Source organism: Pseudonaja textilis, chromosome 4, assembly GCF_049901715.1.
Source record: "Pseudonaja textilis isolate UNSWEBS1 chromosome 4, rPseTex1.2, whole genome shotgun sequence".
In the NCBI taxonomy this organism is placed as follows: Eukaryota; Metazoa; Chordata; class Lepidosauria; order Squamata; family Elapidae; genus Pseudonaja; species Pseudonaja textilis.
In genome coordinates this window covers 77,768,171-77,788,334 of record NC_141993.1, presented here as the reverse complement: position 1 = coordinate 77,788,334, position 20,164 = coordinate 77,768,171, and the positions used below count along the sequence as shown (strand labels likewise).

Genomic DNA, 20,164 nt, shown 5'->3' with positions numbered 1-20,164 from the left:
CCCAACCAATGAGGTTCTCTGGAGAACGTTAATAAAATTAAAAATATAAAAAAGCAACATAACTGTAGAACGAGAACTATAAAGCAGCCATGATAAAACCAGGATAGGTCAAACAGCAGGGTGGAAAGCAATGGAGCATGTAACAAAATTCAGAATAAGACCAATTGCAAGGATAAAATGATGCAATGATCTGAAAGCATTTATGTGTTTTACACCATTTGGGGAAGAAGCAAGTATAAAGCAAAATGTCAAGAGAAACAATGGATGAATAGACTCATGAGGTAAAGAAATGAAGTTGGATAGGGAGTTACCTACCACTTGAACTGGTTGTCGCTTAGCCAGTATATATTACAATAAACAACCAGGGACAAACAAAGGGTCAAATATTTTCATATTCAGATCCCCTCTATCATATTTAGACATGGTTTATTTTCAAAGCCCCAAACAGGACAGTGATTCTTGCAAACAAGCTGGGGAATAATGGCTGTTTTTCCCCCTTCAAATATCACTTGGTTACCCCCAAATTTTTCTAGTTGGCCTTGACTTATAACACCATAGGCAGATTAGAGACTTCGGTGAGAGAGAAAAACAAGCAGGGATAAGTCAGAATATCACAAACCACACAACCTTGTTTACATCTGTTGATAAGGTACAGGCTTGGTTCTTGCATGCTGATAAGCTATTCATTTATTCTTGATTAAATAACAGTTCATGATCATGACCTTTTGAAATAATATGAAGGGTATCAGCAAATGAACTGATAACTATGGTTTAATGTTCTAAAAAAACCATGATTTATTCAGTGCCCACTTGGCACATCACACAAAATCAATAGCAGGCAAGTCACATGAGGTGACTTCAAGCCCTTACTTATTTAAAAAGCAAAGCTGAATTTGATTTTTGGTAGTTACCCGAACACACCCATATTATTTTCTTCACAACAGAAACAGAAGTGGTTTAGTACTGCTTCCTTCTAGGATCAGATCATGGGTCTTGAAATGAAGCTTCACCTCATTGTGCCAGAATTTAAAAAAAGTCTAATAGACCTTCCTAAAAAGATGGTTGTTGTTATTGCAACTGCCAATCAGCACAGGTAAAATCTTTCTTTTTTAAAAAAAATCTTATTTTTCCTTATGAAATGGACTGAGGCCACAATAGTTGCATTGCAAATCACCCTCAGTGGTGGCAAGGTGTTAACAACTGACTATTTCTGCCATCAAGCCATTAATCCCATTTTTTTCAGCTATGATAACAATAGCACTAAAATAGAATATAAAGCTCTATCTTAGCTCACTGGAAGCTGGTCATATAAATATTTCATTCGCAGTAACTATCTCAAGAGGTTAACTGGGCTTTCCTTTGATCTGCAAAACAGTTGGCCATAGAAGCTGATGGCTAGAGGCTATTTTTGGTGAAGTGAAGTCACTGTAGCTGCAAGTCTTTTTCTCTTGAATTGGAGCAGGTTTGCTCCAAATGCTAGGCAGAGCTGTGGTATGTTGAAGAGTGTGCCATAGTTAATGTCTCCTCCTTCTCTTTCTCCTTCTCTTCTTCTTCCCTTCCTCTGATCACTACTGCATGTTACAACCCACTTGAGCCTTCTTCCCTCAGCTGTCATCTTCTTCAAAGGGATTTTTCTGTTTTGTTTTAGGAAAGTGTTGCCATTAACAGCAGTTTTAAAACCTTTGATGGTTGGAAAGGAATCTCCCCCCCACCCCCCAGGACTAATGACAGCTGTTGCTGCTGCTCACATCTCCCCCTTCTTCTTCCTCCCACCCACCATATACTCATTTCTTTTTTCTTTACTTTTGGTGCATTTAAAAAAAATACCCCACATGTATCAGTGTGTGTGTACATGCACATGACCAAGAAATGGAATGGAACATGACCAGTTTTCATTTGGTTCATTTTTTTTTTTTTACAAAAATTGCCCTGCAGGCAAAAGATGAGAGAAAGAATTAATTCTTAGGATTTAACAGGAAATTAGAAAGAGAAACTTGATGTCAAATCAAGACAGGAACTAGATTGTCTATAATAAATCATTAGCAGGTGTCCCAAGGAGAAAAGGGGTTGAAATAGAGGTTTTAATGCAGCAATTTGCTTTGGTTTTGGTGCTTACAATTGTGTGGAACATTTGTGTACAATGTTTGTTAACACAGGATAGTGGTGAATGCTGGAATACAGACAAAATGGTCTGAAAGAAAATAATTATTTAGGGAGTATTAAAAGAGAGACGAATGAATGAGGTAAGGTATTTTAGAAATAGTCATATATCAGTTATTTCTTGTGACCATTCTGAACTGAGCCTTGAGTAATTCACTTAAGTTCAAATATAAGCATAAACAAGAAACAATGGAGGACAAGAAACAATGGATGGATGGAGAGAAAGAACCAAGGAGAGAAGCAACCTGGAACTAAGCAGAGATTTCCTAACAGTGAGAACAATAAACCCGCGGAATGGCTTGCCCTCAGAAGTTGTGGCTGCCCCATCACTGGGGCAAGCCATTTCAAGGAGAGAGTGGACAGCCATTTGACTGAAATGGTTTAGTCTTGAGCAGGGGCTGGGATGAGAAGACTTCCAAGGTCCCTTCCAATTCTGTTATTCTATGTTTTGTGTTCTACCTTATCAAGAGAGCTGGAGTGGTGGATGGAATGAAAAGACTGAATGACTCAAATGGTAGTTGACCATATATTTGAATTATTTTTACAAAAACATAGACCTCAGGAAAGCTGAACTCATGGGTATGACTATTCCACGAGAAAAAGAATCAAAGGCAGATTTATATAGTGTTATAGCCCATCAGTGTGTTGATGGCAATCAGAGTACACAACCAGTCTTCTGATAATACTTTCCCTCAAAAATCCATCCGTACTTCACTTATGACCCAGTCTTGTTGGGCAATTGTGTTTTCTCTATGAAACATTATTTCAAAGCTGAGGTTCTATCTAAACATGTGGGATATTACTCGGAGAGATATTCAAAACTGATACTGTAGGCCATGTAAACCAAGCTCAGGCATTGTGAAATTGGCCAGAATAGAGTGAGGTTGTATTTTCTGATTGATTGGAGAAGTATTTTTCAACCATGGTAACTTTAAGATGCGTGGATGGATGTCTGGAATTCTCCAGCCCAGAAAAACATTGGCCTAGAAAAGGGGATTGCAGGAGACAAAAATCCCATAGTTTCCCTTACCATAAAGGGATTATTGATTACTGATTGCACAAGAACCACAAAAGTGAAAGGAACAGACTGAAGTATCTTTATCCTTGTGGGTAAAAAGAAAGAATGGAAGAAAGATGAGTGGATGGTGCCAGGCAGAAATTAGACACAAAAAGACTCATGGTCTTTGTAGTATGTCCTTCTTTGGAGCATGGTAATACATGGCCAATGATCCAATATACCCCAGCATTCCTATTTTGTGTTCCATCTTGTTTCATCACTGTTAAAATTTCATGAGAAACTACCAAATGTTCACCTTTTACCCCTTATATTTCAACCAAAATAGGAAATACAATAAAAGTGAAACCATTGCAAGACTTATGCAAGCATTTTCTTCTTAATCTCCTTCCAATTTGACAGAATAGACTTTGAATGTCAATTCCCTCCATTGACTTTACTAGTCAGCAACCTGCAATTCTTGAATGTAAGAAAAAATAAGAACTTTCCATCCAGAAATGGCTCTTGATCAGGGGTGGGTTTCTACCGGTTTTATCCAGCTCTGAAGAACCGGTAGCTCTGAAGAGCAGCAGGCATAGAACCGGTTCTATATCTGCTGATGTTTTTGCCCACCCACCCACCTGGGCTCTTACATGATCTTTATTTCCTGATTTTTCAACTTCAACTGCCGGATGAGGCACAGCTACAGTTAGAAAAGCAGGAAAAAAGGGCTGTTTCAAAGGCTGCTTCTCTGCAGGAAGCTGCTGATGACGATTTACATGTGTGTGGCTCACAGCCTGCAGGGAAGCTCGTAAATCCTGAACTGGTAGTTAACCCTGTCGTATCCCACCCCTGCTCTTGATCCCATTCAACTCATCCTGATATTAAAAGGTGCATGCCCTGTGCTCACTTTATAAATAGAGGAAACAGTAGGGGTTACTCTTCATGGTTTGTCCAGTGCCTACCAAAAGCAATTGTGTTCTGGAAAAATATCTAAATGCCATGCCTTGTTGCCCCAATACAGACCCTAACAAAGCGAATGGGTTGATTCTTAAAAGCAAGATACTAAAGGCAGGGTGGTAATCTATTCAAGGAAGCAAGGGAAAGTGGTCATATTTGAAAAGAGCAGTGACAGCTACAGAAGGAGGAATTCCAATGAATACAAATAGAATGGGGATGTGTATGGAAAACAGAGAAACAAATCACCAGATGTAAGTCCAATCAAAGACTCTTAGGAAGAGTGCAATCTGAGCTGAAGTTTGCAAAAAATGTTAAGATTTGGGATGGGAGTATATTTAGAAAGAGAAAAAAATAGGGTGTTGATAAGTCCACAAAAATGAGAAAAGTTGACAAATGTTAGTAGACAACAACAAAAGCAGAGACATTTAGCTGTCACAAGGAAAATGGGCTCAACACTTGCCGTGATGCAGGAAATGATGTAAAAACCCATGAACTGATAGCAAGGAATCACGAAGACATGAAATTAGAAATGAGAACGAAAATAGGAGGAATGAAGAACGAGATACACAATTTGGATAGTAAAATCAGAAAGATGCAGGAGACAATGACAAAAAAATGAACAAAAATTAAACACAGTAGAGGCAAGAACTGAGGTGGTGGAAAAGAGATTAGAGGAATTGGAACAAAATTGGAAAGTTTTATATTGTGAACTTTGGGATTCTGTGGTGCATATAGAACTAGAAAAAGCATCGTTTTATTTGAGATTCCAGAATGTTGTTGAAGATAAAAAGGAAGATCTACGTGAAATAATGCCAAACTTGATAGCAAAAGCCCTACAAAGACCAACAGGAAATTGAGAATGACACCGATGAGGTTTACAGAGTATACACGCATTACGTCCGAAGACACAGACTACCCCGAGTAGTCCACATCTGATTCGCGAGAAAGACAATACGAGACAGGCTATATGGCAAGACCAGAGATGAGCCACTAATATATAAAGATCATGAAGTGGTAACATTGAAGCAAATGCCCAGGAGAGTTAAGGAGCAAAGAAGGGGCTACCAGTTTTTGTCATCTCAGTTAATTAAGAATGGTATATCGTTCAGATGGCTCACCCCAGAAGGGCTCCTAGTAGCATGGCAGGATAAAAAATATAAAATTGATACAATAGAGAAAGCCCGACAATTTCACGAAAAATATCTGGGACCTGAGGAAGAACGTGAAAGTGGAGAAGATTTAAATACAAGAAGTCAGGAAGAACAACTCTCCGAAGAGAAAGAACTTGCACCAGAGTCAGAATCTCAGAAACTTAGAGAAGATGAGGACAACTGACCAAGTACAAGAGAACCCAGAACAAGGAAAGAAACAAAAAATGCTCTACACAGACAGTAACATGAACAGAGAAATCACCTTATTCTCAGTTAATATCAATGGTTTAAACTCAACATTAAAAAGAAAACAGTCATTTGAAAAACTTAAAAAACAAAATGTAGACATAACTTGTATACAAGAAGTACACATCATAGATAAACAGGCAGACCTCCTAAAGGATACTAATTTGGGAAAAATGTATTGAGCTCTTTCAAATCAAAGAAAAAGAGGTATCGTAGTATATATAAAAGATTGGCTGCAACACAAGCAAGCATATAAGGATGACGATGGAAGAATGTTTTTTATAGAAATAATATTAAACCAGAAAAAGACTTTGTTACTTACAGTATATGCCCCGAATATAAATCAAAAAGAATTTTATAATAAACTCCATCATAAGATAATAGAAAATGAATATACAAATGTATGTATGTAGGAGATTTAAATGCTGTTTCAGATGAGGACAAAGACTATAAAAGTTCCAAAAAAATAAAAAAATAAAATAAAAGGAGACTATTCCCATCTTCTTTTAATAACATGGTGAGGGAATTAAATTTGAAGGATGTGTGGAGAGAAGTATATCCAACCAAAAAGCAATATACTTTCTTTCTAATCCCCATCACTCTTGGTCTAGTATAGATCAGATTTGGATGGACCCAGGCTTAATGGAAAACCTTGAAAATATAGAGATTTTGCCAAATGTATGGGCTGATCATAACCCTATTCAAATTAAGTGGAAAGGAAAGAGAATGATTGGAAGATGGATATTTAATAACAGTATATTAAAAGATAACTAATATATTGAAATGGTGAGAAAAGAATTGAAAATATTTCTTGAAATAAATAAGAAAGAACATACGTCCCTTCAAAATCTCTGGGACACAACAAAAGCTTACGTGAGAGGTTTAACTATTGGCTATAGTATTAAAAAGAATAAAGAAGAAAGACAACAACAAAATGTGTGGAGAGAGAAACTTAAAGATTTAGAACTAAGTAGACAGATTGATCTGAATAATCAAGCACTAGTATAGAAATAGATTTGGTAAAACATAACATAAATTTAAGTATACAGGAAGTCCTGGCCTGAAAAGTTAAATTAGTAAAACAAAATTATTTTGAAAATGCAAATAAGCCAGGGAGATGGTTAGCCCATAAAATAAAAAAGAACAAGGAAAAAGAACGATTGTAGCTTTCCAAGACCAAGAAGGGAAAGTATGTACTCAGGCTAAGGAAAAGAAAGATATTGCTAAGGACTTTTTTACAAATCTATACAATCAAGAAGAAGTACCAGAAGAACTTATTAACCAATATTTGAAGGAAAAAAATTTACCGGAAATTACGGATGAAGACAAATGTATTTTAAATTACAAAATATCCACAAAAGAAATTAGAAAGGCAATTGGAGCCCCAAAACTAAATAAAACCCCAGGCCCGAATGGAATTTCGTCTGAATTCTATAAGGAGTTTCAAGAGTTATTGGAGGAATTAATGACAGACCTATATAATGAAGCCTTGAATAGTGCTAATATACCAAAGTCATGGACCGAAGCATATATAACCCTTATTCACAAAGAGCAATCAGACCCACAAAAAATTCAAAATTATAGGCCAATATCACTTTTAAACATAGATTACAAGATTTTGGCCACAATATTGGCAGAAAGATTAAAGAAAATATTAAGTAAGATTATTTATACTGACCAGAATGGGTTTCTGCCATATAGACAAATAAAGACAAATACAAGAATAATTGTGGATTTTTTAGAATTCTATGAAGTACATACAACTAAAAAAAATGGCACTGATGTTTTTAAATTCTCATAAGGCGTTTGACAATTTGAATTGGAATTTTCTTATTAAACAACTGACAGGCATGAAATTTGGCGAAATTTTTATAGGATTCATTAAAACAATATATAATACCCAAACCGCAAAAATATTAATAAATTGGAAAAACACAGATAATATTAAGGAGAAATAAGGGTGTAAGACAAGGATGTCCCTTGGCTCCCCTACTTTATATATTAGCAGAAGAGACACTACTGGTACAAACCCAACAAATTCAAGAGATCGGGAGTTAAAAGTTAAAAAAGAGAAGTACAAACTTCAAGCATTTGCTGACAATATGGCCTTTATAGTGGAAGATCCCCTGGAAACGACACCTATCTTGATGAAATAAATAGAACAATATGGAAAGGTGGCAGGGTTAAAAATTAATAAAGGAAAATGGGCTTGACTTCCTGGTACAGTAATAGTTGATCAAATGGAAAAATGAAGTTTCAAGACTACAGTAAGTAAAATAAGGGTTGGAAATAGTACTCACTCCAATGTCAGTATAGACATAATGCTAAACTAAGGTATTTTAAGGCATAGATAGTTGAATATGCCATGATTTGTGATATTAAACCATTACTGGTAAGAAGCACAGTACTTCAATTATATATGAATCAGCCTAAGAAGGTCAGTTTTCAAGACTTGGTAAAATGTACCCTAAGCAATAATTATATATTGTCGGACATAATTCTTATTCTTCCAAACTAAGAAGCCATATTGGCTGCAAATTAGAGGAGATATATCCCCAGTTTATCTAGAAAATACTTGGTTGAAGAAGGCTGGCCTAAAGTGTTAAATCTGGGAAGACGGTTCAAGAACAGAAGCAAGACTCAGATAGCAACAACAGCTCTTTATTTGTGACTTCAGATCTGAGCAACTAACCCCAGCCGCAGCAGCCCCTTATATAGGTCTGGCTGCGGCTAGGCAGCCAATGAAGGCGATTTGAGTTTGCCGCTCTTGGCAGGGCCAATCGCGGCAGCCCATTTACTGGCCAATCGCATCAGTCTATGGCGACCAATCACGATCGGCTTTCAGCGGGCCAATCAGATTTGCAGGCTACAAGCCTGCTAGTCCAGAACATAAAGCTTTTTAATTTTGTTCTATCCTGGCCTATCTTTGATGATCTTAAATGCATTTTAGAAGGTCACACATTAAGGAGACTTATAATATTAAGGTTTTAGGACTGTGTTCCAAAGAAGAGCTTTGGAACATAAAGTAGCATGAAATACTATCTATCAGCAGCTCGTTAAACCAGCTTGGGAACATTTGTAAAACAATCTCTATGCAATCCTAGGAAATAGTACAATCCCAGTGTAAAGAGTTGCAGGCAGATAAGTTCATGTACTCCAAAGCATTATTTTGGAATTGGTCAAAAGCACACCGCATAGCCATGATTAATATACAGTTTCTATAGCTGTGCACATTTTTGCAGGAACACAAGAGAACTCCCCTGTGTGATTTTACAGAGGTTGCGTCTCCCTGTCAATGCTGCTCAGTGGAAAACTTTATTCAGGCACATGGAATCTAACCTGCCGGTGTCAACCAGTTCCAAAAGAAATGAGTTAGGTTGAGCAAACAGTAAAAAGAAGAGTTTCTGCCCTTGCAAACATTTTGGACCTTTGATCTTTGTCTTTCCAAAGCAACAGCCTGTGATCTTGAAAAGGTCAGACCGTACATTTAAATTGAACTGTACTTGCAACATGGGGTGGATAGGTTAAAAAAAAAAAAAAGAGGAAGATTCTTCAGTTCCTACTGACTGGTTGGCTGAACCTTTATCTCACCGTGTTCCTAACAGAGTGTATATTTGAATAGGAGTCAAGCATTCTACATTAACAGGATTTACTGGAAGTCTTTGAGATTGGAATTAACTATTCACTTGCTGTAACTGGGCGAAAGAAGTAGTGGAGGTTTTAGGCCCAGAGGATTGGGGTGCTGTACTCTGTACAAATGGGTTTCTTAGCTATCGCTACCAACAGCCTAACCACTGTATTAGCCAGGAAAATTAAGTCTCAGACTTGGGCTTTTTCTAAGAAGGACATATATGCTTATACATAAATACATATACACACTTCAATTTATAAATCATATTTTGGAAGGGAAAAAAAAAAACTTCCAGGGAAAAAACACCATAGATGATAGCTTTTTATTCCAAGTCACAGAAAAAATAGCTTTTCCAATTAGTTCTTCCTATCAGTTTATGTCCAAAGCCATGTTGGCTGGGTATGATTGTAATCTAGTGCATTATGGACACCAGAATGGAGAATAGTTATGAGGAACAAACCAGACATTGGATTCTATTCTATCCAGTGTTTATTTAGCTACGGTTTACCTGAATTTAGCCATGGTTTCACTGGATTCAAGCTAGAAATCAAAGATGGACTACCCATTACCTCTGAGGAATCATATGCTGTAATGCAGATTCCTGCTCTTTCACAAATTTGCAGATGCCTGCCTGCCGACACAATAACATCCCTGGGAAGGGACAAGCCTGACTTTTTGGCCTATTTTTATTTTGGGAGGAGTGTCATGCCATACCATATAACTTTATATACTGTTGTTGCCCTCTAGCCCCATCTAGTGCCCAGAGAGACAAATATGCCCCAAGTATATGGTTTTGAAGCTGACCCAACCCATTTTACCCATCAGCCCGCACTCTCAAATGAAGTGCACTCTGGGAAGCCAACTCTGTTTCCTTTAGCATTTGGAGAAGGCAGAAACACATGGTCATCCAAGGACACACCCACATCCCACACAGAGCATTGCTGGTGAGATTTAAATTGCTTGTATTTATTTTTATGTTCAGCAGTAGCTTAATACTGTTTATCTTGTATTTGGTTCTCATTGTATGTATCCCTACTTTCCCCAATTTCACCATATCCTGTTCTTTCAATAAAGCATTCAGATTTACTCACATGGTCTGTTTCATTGGAGAATAGGTGGGCTTAGCTGCATGTCGAGCTGCACACAAACTAACATGCAGTGGGAACAGAACAAGGAGAGTTTTAGGGTTGATTGTTTCTCAAAGTTCTCTTGTTACAATTCCCATCCTAATCACACCAAAAGGACTCTGAGAAAGAAACTAGTCTCTTCCTCATCCTAAAAAACCCCTACTTACTCTCAAATATACAACATTGTGGCATCCAAACTTAGCAATTTTGCCAGTCATTTTTGACAATTGGATCTTTATGGCTACAGTCTTGGTTCCCAAACCTTCCAAAAAACACCATTAAAAATTGTGGGTGCATTTTGAACTTGGTGGTTTTCTTGCAGAAGTTTCATTACCAAACTAGATAACATTGTTAGTGTTAAGAAGGAGGGGTTCGTGTGCCTGCTAAGTCATATCTAAAGAAATCACATTATAAATGAGTTTGTCAAATCAGGTCATAAATATTCTCCATATATAACAACAAGGCACACACAAATGTAACATATATTTACAATAACATTCATTATTACTCAAAAGATCTACCTGAGGCCACAGATCAAATGCACAGTACACAATTGCTTTAAAATCTTCATGGGTCTAGGTTATTATTTTGAATATGGCAACAGAGGAAAATATTAAATCTATCAAGAATAAACTTTTGAACTGCATTTCATGAAATTTAAAATTAAAATTAGATTTTGTTGTGATCCTGACTGCTTATTTAACCAAACTCTGCCTGACTTTTTTGGTATTCAGACCTTAGAAGAACTTTGAAATGCCAGGTGCATCACTTCACCCAACACAGTAGTTGAACATCATTGATTTATAAGTTTCATACACATATTTTTCTGCAAATTTAGTTTGCAGATCTAGAACTGTTGATACCTGTATGGAAAGCTGAAGAGTTGCAGGACATTAATTCCTGTGGAAGTGCGGCAGCATCCACCAAGGTGCTAGTAGGATTTGTAAAGTAATCTCAAGATTATTTCATGATCCAGAGTCCTGAATCCTGTGCTCCCTGCACATGTGAAGCTTTTCAGATCTTTCATGTCTCTGTCTGGTTCACTTCTCCCAGCATACATAAGCCAATCAAACAGAGGCTGTTCAGAGGTGCAATCCATGAATGGCTGTGGTTGAAGAAAAAGTCAACATACTAAGTCCAACTCTACTCAGAACACTCTTTGTGTAGGAAACTCTCTAAATCCTACTCCATACATATAAAAAGCTGACTGCAAATTGCCTTCTGGAATTCTTCACCAAATTCAACAGCAGAGAAATTGAATAGGCAATTATTCTGAACTTTTCCAGGAAAAAGAGACATTCAAGGACAGGGTTTCCCTTAGTAATGGCAATTGAGTCACCATTGAAAAGTCCAAAATGAATTCTCTCATTATATCATTTTTTGGCGTTTAATAGAATTACAGAAGACTGCTGCTATAATACAGTGAAAAATAGGTCATTGATATGTACATCAAAGAGAAATAATTGTTCCTCTCTATCCTTCATTAGACTACATTCAAAACAATGTGCCCACTTCTGGGCACACAGCTTAATAAAGATATTGAACAACGTAGAGCTCAGTGAGAGAAGGGCAATCAAGATGATATGGGAGCTGAAAGGAAAACCATGTGAAGAATGGTTGAAGGCATCAGATGAGTTTAGTCTGGAGGACAAAAATTTGCAGAAACTTGATTTGTTTTCAGAAGAATATAACCAATACATTACTAGTCCAGATCAGTAGTCCATGTCGTCCTGCAGTCTGTTCTCAGAGTGGCCAACAACTGCACAAGGAAGTTCACTAGTTTCTCAGCAGATGGCCTTCGGAGGCAGACACAAGTGGATGTTATGGGTGGGTATGAAAGGGTGGTGTAAAGATGTGGGTGTCAGAGTTCCAAGTAACAGACCCGATTCAATCAAAACTCTGAGGTCTGGGGTTTCCTCAAAGCACGAATTTATTAGGCATGTCATATTGGCACAGCTGGTGAAAACCTGACTCTGAAAGACTGAAGATTTTCCCCACCCAAATCAAAACCCAAAGTTCTTTCCCCCAGTCCCCAAACCCATCACATGGTCCAATCAGGTCACTGTCCCAACTTCAGTTGGTGTCAGCCCACACCTCCCCAGCACCTGGTGGGAACATTTTTGGTTCACAAGAGAAAGAACTTTATTTTGGCTGCAAGTCCCCAGCTATCTCTATGCCCAGAGGTGGTATTCACTACTGGAGAACCGGTAATGGAAATTTTGAGTAGTTCGGAGAACCGGCAAATACCCCCTCCGACTGACCCCATCCCCATCTATTCTCTGCCTACTGAGTCCCAGCTGATTGGCTTGGTCTTCTTTTGTTGCCCTGCATAGGAAAGCAGAGCTGAAAAGCAGGTTAGTGGGGTGGGGAGGCAACGGGATTTTGTAGTAACCTTCTCGTGGGGTGGGTAAAAATGAGGATTTTACAGTATCCTTCCCCTGCCACGCCCACCAAGTCATGCCCACAGAACGGTAGTAAAAATGTTTGAATCCCACCACTGTCTATGTCCCCCTTCTTTTCCCACAGTTCCAACTTACCTCACCGTGGCAAGACTGAAGATGCTCCAATATGGCTTCAGGGCTGACAGGTGGGTTCTATGCAGTATAGATAGGCACTATGGAGTGCAGGATCCCTCTACTACCCATGGATTCTTTGGAAGAAAAAATGGCAGGTGCAACTTGCAGGAGCCACTTACAATGTGGACCTCCCACAGACTTTCTCATTGACTTTGCTTATGGGAAGCTAGCAGGGAAGGAAGGTCCCAAATGGCAATCAACAGGACTCTGGGACACTGCACAGTTGAAATTGTGAGCAAGTTGCCAGACACTTAATCACAATTGCATGAGACGCTGCCACTGATGCAACTTTGAAGCAAGTCATAATTCTTCCTCATTAAGTGCCATTCTAGTCACTTGAACAAATGGATGTAATCTTATCTGAATGGCCGTCATGTAAAAGATGGATAGAATTATTCATTATTGTTCATAAAAACAGGACAGGAAACAATGATTTGTTTACAAAGAAGTACATTTCAGTTGGGCATCAGGAAAAAAATGTCTGAACAATAAGAACTGTTCAACAATGGGACAAAACCTGCCTCTGGAGATCTTCTTTTGCTAGATGTTCTAAAGAGGATCTGGATGGCCATTTTGTAAACAAATTCTCATACAACTGAAATAGACAAAAATATATGCATATTTCTGTGTGAGGAGCTAATGGTTTACAATGGTTTACAAGGCTATTTGGATTTTTAGGAGTCTATATTCCTATACGATTATGCATTTAAATTAAAACATTTATTGTATCATTTAACTGGAGATTTGTGGGAAGCTGTTCCTGTTGTGAAGATAACATTCAAGCTCCTCCACGAAGCTCGATCCAGATGTATGGAGGTCCCAGATCATCATGAATTCCTTTCTCCCTACAAAGAAAAGGCTACCATGAAATATTTGTTCAGTCACACAATTAAGTACAGGCTAGACTAGAAGCGGCAACATATTTCGGTAGACGGGTGTCTGCAGGGTATGATTTTTTAAAAAGTCAAGACAATGGCAATCAAAACTCCATCATCTTGATTTTTTTGACTGTGTCCTGTGGACACCCCTGTTGGGATACTTATTTTGAATTAAATACATAGCTCTATCAGCCAAAGGACTCCTTTTGTGCCTGTGCTTCAGAGGTGGTATTCAGCAGGTTCTGGCCAGTTTTGGAGAACCAGTAGCAGAAATTTTGAGTAGTTCAGAGAACTGTTAAATACCCACTCTGACTGGAGATTTTACAATATCCTTCCCCTGCCACGCCCACCAAGCTACATTGGTAGTAAAAAAAAAAAAAATAGAATCTCACCACTGCTGTGCTTGTGCTGCCAATGCAAAATCCCACCCTTATGCAAGGAGCAATTTGTGGGAAATTTATCGGCCTCACTCTAGATCAGGGATGTCCAATCTTCGACTTCAACTCCCAAAATTCCCCAACCACAAGTCTTAAAAATCAGGGCACCCCTGATTTAGATAATCACACATACACTCCACCTGACAACTGTTACTTACATTTTAAAAATCAAAACTGTTACAACTGTTCACCACCCAGAGTCACTCATTTGAGATGGGTGGCTATAAAAATTGAATGAATGAATGAATGAATGAATGAATGGATGGATGAATGAATGAATGATGCTGTTGAAATTGCCTATAATTTGTGTCAAAGTTTAGCAATGTGATCTGGTGGCCGTTAAATGTTTGCAGGTGGTCAAATGTTTGCAAATCTTTAGGTCATAGGCTGCCCATTCTTGCTACAAGCAAGTTTTGGATCCTGTGAACTCAACCACTAAGTGGGTAAATCATGATTTATAGTTTAGGATAAGCCATTTGTGGGTTATTCAAACATATCAATGACAGGCATATGGAAAATAGAAGATCAGACAGAAACACTAAAGGAACTTTCCCATTTGCAGTAAACATGTTCTTTTCATCACAAATAACAGCAACTACCTAATTTTGGCTGAGCACAACAGGTTGGGATGGATTGGTGCTCAGATGGGAGACCACCAGGCTTTGGGGTAGATCAGAGAGTTGTAAAAGCGTACACAGTGGAGTTGGGGATCATGAAAAACAAGACAGTGTTCATGACAAATGCACCCTTTTATCAATGTGCATTGTCAATGTTAGTGTAACTACAACAGGGGTGAGGCTGCCTTTTGCTGCTACACCTGCCATATTGCCTTTTTTTGACCTTTCCTGAAGATGCTGAGCTTGGATATGGACAATGGCAAACTATTTGCATTTTATTGCCAAAACTGATACCCAAATGATTCCTGAAACCCTCAGAAGGTCAGCTTGACCTCAAGGAGATAGTTTTTTAAAAAATAAAATAAAAAACCATTTATTTGTACCATTTACCAGGGCCTTTAGCTTCCTGCTTTCCTGGGAATCTAAAGAGCCTGGGAGAGAGAATCTTATTAAATTCTTATCATTATACCCTGATAAAAACTCTGAGAGGTGGAAACTTTCTCCCCCCCCCCTCCCTCCCTCTCTCTCTCTTTCTCCTTTGCTTGCTAATGAATCTATCCATTGTTTTACTAAATTATATTTTTATTGCATAGTACATCATTCCCTTTTCATGGATTCATTTATCCCTCAAAGTGAGACTGATGCTTGTTTTAACAAATGTTCTTTTCTTCTCCTTTTATTTTAAAGAAACTGGGTGCTATCAAGTCTGAAAAGCTCCTACAATATTGCTGTCTCTGTTCACAGCTGTAATTCTCTCCCTCTCCCTCCTCCCTTCCAATAATTAAATGAAAACAAGCTGGAACATCACAATTAGTGGAGGAAGTTAGTGGACTTTTGAAGAAGAGATAAAAAGAAAAGGTGATCCATGTTAGCTGACTGAGAACCTCTGGGTCAATCATTCTCAATCCTAGCAAGTTCTAGGTGGGTGGACTTTTACTCCTAGTATTCTCAATGTCTGTGCTAGCTGTGGAATTCTGGGAGTTGAAGTTCACTCTCCTGGAAATTGCTAAGTTTGGGACACATTGTTCTGAATCTTTCATTTCTCATTCAGATTGTGGCAAGGAAAACACTGATCTTGACCAATGGCTGTTTCACATTTGCATCGTTAAGTCAAAGAAACAGAATTGGAAGGAACCATGGAGGCTTTGAGGTCCAACTCCTGTTCTGAGCAGACATCCAGAATCAAGTTTTAGGAGAAGAACTGGATTAGTCAAAAATCAGGAGTCTGATAGCATCCAACCAATTTTATTAAAAGGAAACTGGTTTTTCCCCCCCTGATTTTTGAGATCCAAGTTTGGATATCCTTTAAACTCATTCAGAAAAAAATAAATCCACCTTTGGTTCCACTATTGAACTCTTCTGTAAAGACTGTTTTCCCCAAGGTTAAATCACAATCTGCTTTCCTATAACTTAAATCCCATGATCCTTCCTATCCATTATCCAGTAATGGTGGAGAACAAGTCTTAACCTTTCTGTAATATAGTTTTAGTTATATAAACAGCCCTGTCCAGTTTCTTCTCATTGTTCTTGTTTCAAGTCTCAAGATTATGGTCTTTCCATTTCTTTACCACCCAGAGCTCCTCTCCAAAAGAGATAGGAAGTTAAGAAATATGAAATATCAGTTAATTAATAGCTTAATTTTCAGGCTTCTGATTATTTTTGGTGCTTTTCTCCAAATCTCTTCCAGTTTCTCTGAATCTTTGTTAAAGTATGGTGTGTGTCCCCAGCTGAACCCAATACTCAAGAAGGGATCTGCCCAGTGAAAAAGAAAGTGGAATGAGTACATTTGGAGACTGGAAACTCTTTGATACAGCTACAAACTTTTTTTAAAAAATGACATAGTTATCTTTTATAGAGAGAGAGAGCCACTTGACACTACTCATTCATGTTCACTTTGAAACTGACTACTGTTCCAAAACTAGTAACAAAAATGTGTCACTGATGGATTGACACAAGTCTGTGTAGCTTCAACTTGCTTCTACACAGCAGCTTCTCTTAAAGGAACTAGGCACGTTAATGATGGTGACCAAGCGAGTTTTCAAGAGTCTAAAATAGTACTACTAAATATGTGAGTGTTCAGTTTGATCCAGCAATCCAGAAAATGTTGACATTGAACTATCCAACATGGTATTCATGGGCAGCAGCAAGGCCAAGTTAAGCTTGTTGGTCAATTGTTAAGATTACATTTCATATTTTTAATACTTAAAAATGAAATAAATATCTGGAAAGCAAAACATTTGCACCCAGCATCACCTTTATTTCTACACATACTTTTGGGGCCCATTCAGAGGTGGTATTCAGCAGGTTCTGACCAGTTTTGGAGAACCGGTAGTGGAAATTTTGAGCAGTTTGGGGAACTGGCAAATACCACCTCTGACTGGCTCTGCCCCCATCTATTCTCTGCCTCCCAAGTCCCAGCTGGGTCTTCTTTGGTTGCCCTGCACAGGAGAACGGAGCTGGAAATCAGGTTAGTGGGTTGGGGAGAGAATGGGGATTTTGCAGTAACCTTCCCCCTGGAGTGAGATGGGAATGGAGATTGTTCTGTATTAGCATTCGCAGAGAAACCCGCACCCGATTGGCCCGCCTGAACTGAAGCCCGATTGGCTGACTGCCGGGCCGTGATTGGAGCGCCACGAATCTCCCGCGATTGGCCGAGCCGATCGCGGGAAATTCGAAGCGCTGCCATTGGCCGCCGAGCCGCCGGCCGGCAGTATAAAGCCAAGCAGTTTTACACAGTTACTTTGTCCATACCTAGAGCTGAATAAAAAGAGCTGAATGTTCACTTGCGTCTCGCCTCTTTTGTGACCCGATCCCGGATCCAACACTGGCGACGAGGATGGGATCGTGAGGCGAGGACCAACTAGCACGTGGCACCGGTGACCCGCATCTACAAGATGGCCAGTACCGCACCACCCGCTCCTTCGACCCAGCGACCGAAGACTGGGAATCCTATATTGATCGATTCCAGATGTTTCTGGAATGCAGCAATCTCAAGGACGCCAACGGCCAGAGGAAGCGGGCAGTATTCCTAACGCACTGCGGGCCGCAGTGTTTAAAATGGCCAAGGCACTCGCAAGGCCCACAGACGTTAAGGAGATGGATTGGGCTGATCTCGAGCCCATCCTGCGCCGCCATTACGCCCCACCGTGCCGATCCTCATCCGCAGGTATGACTTCTACCGCCGGGACCAACGCGAAGGCGAGTCCATCAGCGATTTTGTGGCCCAGCTGCGGAACATGGGCGGACCGTGTGAGTTCCCGAACTGGACCAAGCGATCCGGGACCGACTCGTCCTCGGACTCCGAGATCCCGCGTTGCAGAGCCGACTGATGGCCAAGGGCAACATCTCCTCGCCGATGCCCTCGCCGAGGCCACCGCAGCCGAGGCCACCCGCCAGTCCGCAGCCCGGATGAGACAAACCAACGCGCCGGAACGGCCATCCACCGATGAGGCATCCCCAGCCGCCGCGAAGCCCCGAGACACCAGCCAGCGGAAACGACCGCACACCATGGCGACCTCGAATCCCCGCCAGACACCGAGGATGAGGACGAAGAGATCCATCGGTTGCAGACCGAACGTGATCGCCGAGACCACCGGAGTCGTAAGTCGGGTTCCGGTGCGCTGGTGCGGCGGCGATCACCCCGCTCCGAATGCCGCTTTCCTCACGCCATTTGCAGGCATTTGAGAAGCGGGGCACATCGCCAAGGTGTGCCGGAACAAGAAGAGCTATAGCCCGCGCCGCCGAGGCGACAGCCCACGCCGACGAGACGGCACCCCACCCAGGCACCGAGACCGACCGCGGAGAGCCGGTGGAGCCGCGACAACCGGAGCCGACGACTCAGCGAGGCACAGCGGCGCGAAGAAACCCATCAGACGGTCGCCATCGGCCACTCATCAACCACCGACGCCCGGAAGGTGCACGTGGCCCTGAGCATCGAGGACAGGCCCTGCGAGATGGAGGTGGACTCCGGGTCCTTCCTCTCAATGGTATCATGGCGCACAATCAAGCGCCTGGTCCCGACCATCCGCCGCAACGAGCTGGACGACCAGAAGCTAATCCTGAAAGACTATCAGGGAAATCGCATCCCTGTAGTTGGCATCGGGCACTTCAAGGTAACATTCAAGAACCACACTGACATCCTGCCGCTCACGATAGTGGACCGGGACCGCCCCAGCCTGCTCAGCCTACAATGGTTTGCCCCGCTCGGCATCGAAGTAACCGGCATCCACCACCACGGACACGACCGACTGGGAAGCGACCTCGTGAGGGACTTCCAGGAAGTCTTCGACAACTCGCTAGGCAAGTACCGTGGGCCCCCTATATCGTTCAACCTTAACCCCAACGTCCGCGCCCATCCGCCTTAAGCCCCGGCGAGTGCCTTTTGCGCTCAAACCAAAAATTGACGAGCAACTAGACAAGCTCGTCGCGCAGGGGTGCTTGAACCCATCGACCATGCCCGTTGGGAGACGCCCATAGTCACCCCCATCAAGCCCGACGGCTCTATTAGAATATGCGGGGACTATAAGGCCACCCTTAATCACGCGCTACAACAAAGCGCCTACCCCGTCCCAGTGGTGCAGCACCTCCTGCATTCACTGGGGGAGGCCGGTCTTCGCAAAACTCGACTTGGCACAAGCCTACCAGCAACTGCCGGTCGACGCGGAGACCGCAGAAGCGCAAACGATTGTCACACACCGGGGGCTTTTCGCTGCAACCGACTCCAGTTCGAGTCAGCGTCGCCCGGGATCTTCCAAAGCCTCATGGAGAGGCTCCTCCAGGGCATCAAAGGGGTGGTTCCATACTTTGACGACGTGCTGATCGCAGCCGCCGACAGAGAACAATTGGAGATCCGTTTAAGGGCGTACTTAACAAATTCAAAAACGCCGGCCTTAAAGTCAAAAGGGACAAATGCCAACTACACACCGAGAGGGTCGAATTCCTGGGCTACCTTCTGGACCGGCACGGAATACACCCGACCGGGAAGAAACTCAGGGCCATCAAGGAAGCCCCACACCAACCAACAAGGCGGAGCTTCAAGCATTTCTGGGGTTACTTAACTTTTACAATGTTTTCCTACCCCAGAAGGCGACCGTGGCGGAACCCCTACACCGCTACTCGATAAGGCGGCCACCTGGACCTGGGGAAAGCGGGAAGAGACTGCGTTCCAGCGAACCAAGGACTTACTAACATCAGACGCGGTTTTAATTCAATACAGCGAAACCCTCCCGCTTTCAGTGACATGCGACGCCTCACCCTTCGGTATAGGAGCAGTCCTCAGCCACACCCTACCTGACGGGACGGAAGCACCCATCGCTTTCTTCTCCCGGACACTAGCAAAACCGGAAAGAAACTACAGTCAGCTAGACAAAGAGGCCTCGCCATCGCCG

At 41.2% G+C, this 20,164-nt stretch overlaps 1 protein-coding gene and 1 long non-coding RNA gene across 2 annotated transcripts in view; one reads left to right on the top strand and one right to left on the bottom strand.

Annotated features, from left to right (window-relative positions):
• The first annotated feature begins 9,985 nt into the window (after window positions 1-9,985).
• LOC148125896 (uncharacterized) lies at window positions 9,986-16,487 on the top strand. The gene is made up of 4 exons (XR_015743626.1): window positions 9,986-10,086; window positions 12,796-12,856; window positions 15,465-15,635; window positions 16,465-16,487. It is a non-coding gene; the product is annotated as an uncharacterized LOC148125896 (long non-coding RNA).
• TMEM212 (transmembrane protein 212) overlaps window positions 11,492-20,164 on the bottom strand; it is a 37,653-nt gene continuing 28,980 nt past the window's right edge. Inside the window, exon 4 of the mRNA XM_087933458.1 lies at window positions 11,492-13,690. Coding sequence (XP_087789584.1) covers window positions 13,673-13,690 — 18 coding nt within the window. The 3' untranslated portion in view covers window positions 11,492-13,672. The remainder of the gene's footprint in view (window positions 13,691-20,164) is intronic.